This window comes from Gavialis gangeticus, unplaced genomic scaffold (genome assembly GCF_001723915.1).
Source record: "Gavialis gangeticus isolate Ggan-Ray unplaced genomic scaffold, GavGan_comp1, whole genome shotgun sequence".
Lineage (NCBI taxonomy): Eukaryota > Metazoa > Chordata > Crocodylia > Gavialidae > Gavialis > Gavialis gangeticus.
The window spans coordinates 4,377,772-4,381,873 of record NW_017729018.1 but is presented as its reverse complement, the minus strand read 5'-3'; the positions used below and the strand labels follow the sequence as shown (position 1 = coordinate 4,381,873).

General features: G+C 42.4%; 1 protein-coding gene across 1 annotated transcript in view; it reads left to right on the top strand.

Moving 5' to 3' along the window:
- Positions 1–4,102, top strand: part of FZR1 (fizzy/cell division cycle 20 related 1) — a 36,467-nt gene that overhangs the window by 15,338 nt on the left and 17,027 nt on the right. The window contains exon 2 of the mRNA XM_019513274.1: positions 3,065–3,201. Within this exon, the coding sequence (XP_019368819.1) occupies positions 3,133–3,201 (69 nt within the window). The 5' untranslated portion in view covers positions 3,065–3,132. The remainder of the gene's footprint in view (positions 1–3,064; positions 3,202–4,102) is intronic.

The window sequence follows — 4,102 nt, the reverse complement described above, 5'->3', positions numbered from 1 at the left end:
CGCATTGTCGGCCCATGTTCATCTTGGAGTCAATAATGGCTCCAAGATCCCTTTCTGCCTCCGTGCTCTCGAGTAAGGAGTTCCCCATTGTATAAGTGTGCTGCTGGTTCCTACTATATTGATGTTCTGTTTTTAACTCTATAGGAATAGTAAAGCCACTAGAATATGTAAGGTGATTTAACTAATGTACCCCTAAATTAGTGATTCTCAGCCAGACACTTCCTCTGCCTGATTGAAGGGTAATTGTACCCAAAAGCTTGCAAAGATTTTTTTCCAACTATTTGAATTGGTCTCATAAAAGATATTGGATTTACCCAAAGAGCCTTGATTCTCAACCAGGGTTTTGTGGTGTCCCACAATGCCTTCATATCCTTTCAAGGATGATGTGGTGGGGCCATGCAACGTTAGCACTGTTAGATGTGACATGATTCACAAGGTAAACCCAGAGTTTCCAAATAGTCATCTATAGAAGTAAAAATGCTGACCTGTTGTGCTCTGCCTGAATTCTTTGCAATCAAAGAATTGCTCGTTGGCTTTTTTGCACCCAAAAAGGAGTAAAAACTCAAATCTGGCATTTTCTGAGGACAGCCTTGACTCAAAGGTTGAGAACTGCTGTTACAGTTTACTTGATTCTCTAATTTTTAGTTTTTACTTGTGTTTGATATAAAGTTAAGGTGTTAGTTTCAAGTGCTTGTAATCTGGAAAGCTACCAAAATCATGGTTGATCTGACTCTTAAAACCTGTCTGGCTATTGTCCATATCCAGTGTTCTTCCTTGTCTTTTAATGTTTAAGAACATTAATAGTTTTAGCATGTGTACCTATGCTCCCAAAATCCTGTCTGGGTAGTCCCTATTCTTATCAGCTGTATTATCTGTATACAGGTTTCCCTTGCTTTATGCTGTACGTCTTCCTGGAAAATGGTGCATAGCTTGCTTTTTTTTTTTTTAAAAGGGAGCCCACTTTACAATGTAACAAATAGGGATATGTTCCAAGACCTCGACTGTACTGACCCCCAGACCCATTTCTGTCATTTCTACACGACAGTTTTGGTACTCGCCAACAGCAGACAAAAGTACGCACAAGCACTGGGAGAGGGGTTGGGGAGAAGCTTGCGGGACACTATAATGGGGATGGCAACTACACTCGTGTGTCCCAGACAACAAGCAAGGAGCACAGATCCACACAGGAGACTATTTTGGTGCGTGTCACTCCCACAATGCACCACACAAAGCAGCTAACTGCGGGCTTCCACCACACCAATCTCACAAGAGTGAATTTACCTCACATGTAACATCTTTGGTATAAAAAGGGTCGTTGCATAAGAGCGAATTCACATATACAGAACCTGCATAAAGTGAGGGAAACTTGTATTACTCAGCTGGTCCATCTAAGGAAAATGGGTGTTTACCCATCTGTTGTTTTTTTTTTAAAAGCGGCTACATCTGAGTGATGAGTGGAGTCTTCCTCAGTTGTTTTCCTGCAAAGAAGGATCTCAAAGAATCCCATCAGTAATGAGTGATGAACAAAGTGTGATCTTGTAATCTAATAGTACAGATGTTAGTAATTGAAAAGCTGTAAGAGAGTTTGTGACTTCAAGATAGCATTACAAGTGTTACAAGCTTAATTCTGTACTGGACACTTAGTTCAAATCTAGCAACCAAATGTATACAAGTACCTACTCGAAGTCATGGCATCCTGGAGCCCTTGACTGAGAGATGCTCAGTAGAGCAGCGTTCCTCATCCAGGATCCTGCGAGACCTTTTCAAGGGGCCACGGTGCCAGCACTTCCTGCATAGGGCAGTTTTGCCTAGCTGCAGTTAAAGTCCTTAGTTTTCAGGAAAACTTAGCAAGTTAAAAAAAAAAGCAAACAAAAAACCTGCCCAAAAAACAAGGCATATACAGAAGTGGGCCTGGATTGGGAAGCAGGTGCAGCAGGAGGCAGTATTGTTGTTGGTATTGGGTTTGTCTGCACCCCCTCTTCTTGCACCGGCTTCCTGGTCTAGCCCTGCACGTGCTTCCTGGAAACATGTGCGTGGAGCAGTTTCAGCTGGCCTCAGTGTTGGTGCTGGTGCTAGTGCTATGGCACCCTTGAAAGGATGACATGCTCCTGCCTGCCTTAGGTTTATCAGGTGCACCTAATACAGACAGGAGTGCTCCTTCCAGCCCTAGCATCTTCCTAGTCCAGCCCTACATGTGCTTCCTGGAAAATGAGGTACTGCTAAATTCAGGAAAGTTATGGAGAGGTGACATAAGTTTAAAAAGGCTGAGAATCATCGCTAGAGAGACAATCACTGTAGTCCAAAAGTGTCTTTGTAATTCTTGTAGATATATTTGAGGAGAGCTTTTTAAATCGGGTATCAAAGATAGCAGCACAGGCTTCAGTAACTAAGTATTTACATAGTATCCCAGGCAGGCTTGTGCTGTCTTCATTGCATGAGGCTACTGGTTGTACCCCTGCTACCTTGGTTTTGTCTATAGCACCTTTTCACTTGCTGCAGAGATGCAACCATAGTGACATGGGCTCCAGCACAGTCTTTAGATGTCTACCTACAGTCTTGGGTAGGTAAGTGGCTAATTTGTGCTGAAGTCCACACTGCTGCAATTTGTTCACTATTGTCACTTGACCTAATTTAGTAACCAGTGCTGTAGCTGTCCCTCTGGTTGCAATAGAAATGTGCCCTGTGCTCAGCTAGCCGCACAAAATGATAGAGTTATGTCAACTGTTAAGGAACTACTAGTGTGTAATGTTCCCAATCACCTATTGAAAGAATGTTCTGATAAGCTTAACCACTTGAATTTCTGACCACTGTGCTATAAAGTAGTAAAATGATCTTTATTTTAAAGTACAGGATTTGGAATTGGGATTTCTGGGTTTTCTGCTCTGTCGCTGACTTGCTTATGTGCCTTTAGACAGCTCATATAGCCTGTCTGTGCCTTCTCATAGGTTGGTAGAAATTTGGAGGGTAAGGAGAAAGCATGGGTAGTGTGTTTTAGAGATGTGCTGCATTTAACACCCCATCCCCTTTTTTCCCCACCCCCATTCCCAACCTGTCATTGCATCAGACTGACTGGTGATTGAACTCCATGAATACGAGGTTTTAGGATTTGAACTCCCCAATCCCCTGTCTACCATGGACCAGGATTATGAGAGACGTCTCCTGCGCCAAATCAACATACAGAATGAAAATACGATGCCTTGTGTAAGTATGCAGACTCAGGTTTCCCTGACCTGGAATATTCTTTTACTGTCCCTCCTTTCAGATTTTACAATTTGAGCCGTTTATTAAAGAAGGCGCGTGGGAGGGGGAGATCAGACTACTAAACCTTCACTGAGTTTCTGAATTGTTCTGGAAAACAGCTGCTGCAAACAACTGGTTAACATAGCTGACTTGTCATTTAAAATCAGTTTAATTTCTATATTATATATGTAATACTTGGAAGTCTAATTGGGGTCATAGCATCTTTACTCGGTACTTGACATAATAAAAATGGCATTGAGGAGCTACATAATCACACTGGGTACTCCTGGAATGTAAATAGTTTGGGGTTGTTAATCAAGCTTTAGAGAAGGAGAGAATAGTACCATGGGAAAATATCATGAGAGGGCAGGATCTCCAGGTTGCATGTTCTCCCCATGTTTCAGCCATATCTGATCCTTGAAGATTTAAACTATAATTCCACTTTAGAACACGTATAATAGAACCAACACCACACTGGCTTCATGCGTCTCTATTGGCTCCAGAACTTCTCGGTGATATTGCAGAGCCCTTTATCTTTTGCTTCCTCCCTGGTCACCAACTGCAACATCATTCACTGATGCATATAAATGACCCTTTTAAGTTTTTAAAAAGTCCCATGGGATTTGGGGGTGGGGGGAGGGGAGATTTAAGCTGTTTCAGTACATATCTATTACTAACCATATAGATATTGCACACATTACTAATTGTTAAAGCCTGGACTTTAAAGACAAACTCTCTTCTGCAGTGATCCCATATGGTATAGTTCAGTGGTGACTAACCCTTTTGGTAGCCATGCCACAAGTTTAAACCCCCTCTGCTCTGATCCCTGCCCTCTTCTTCCTCCTCCCCCATGTCCTGGGGG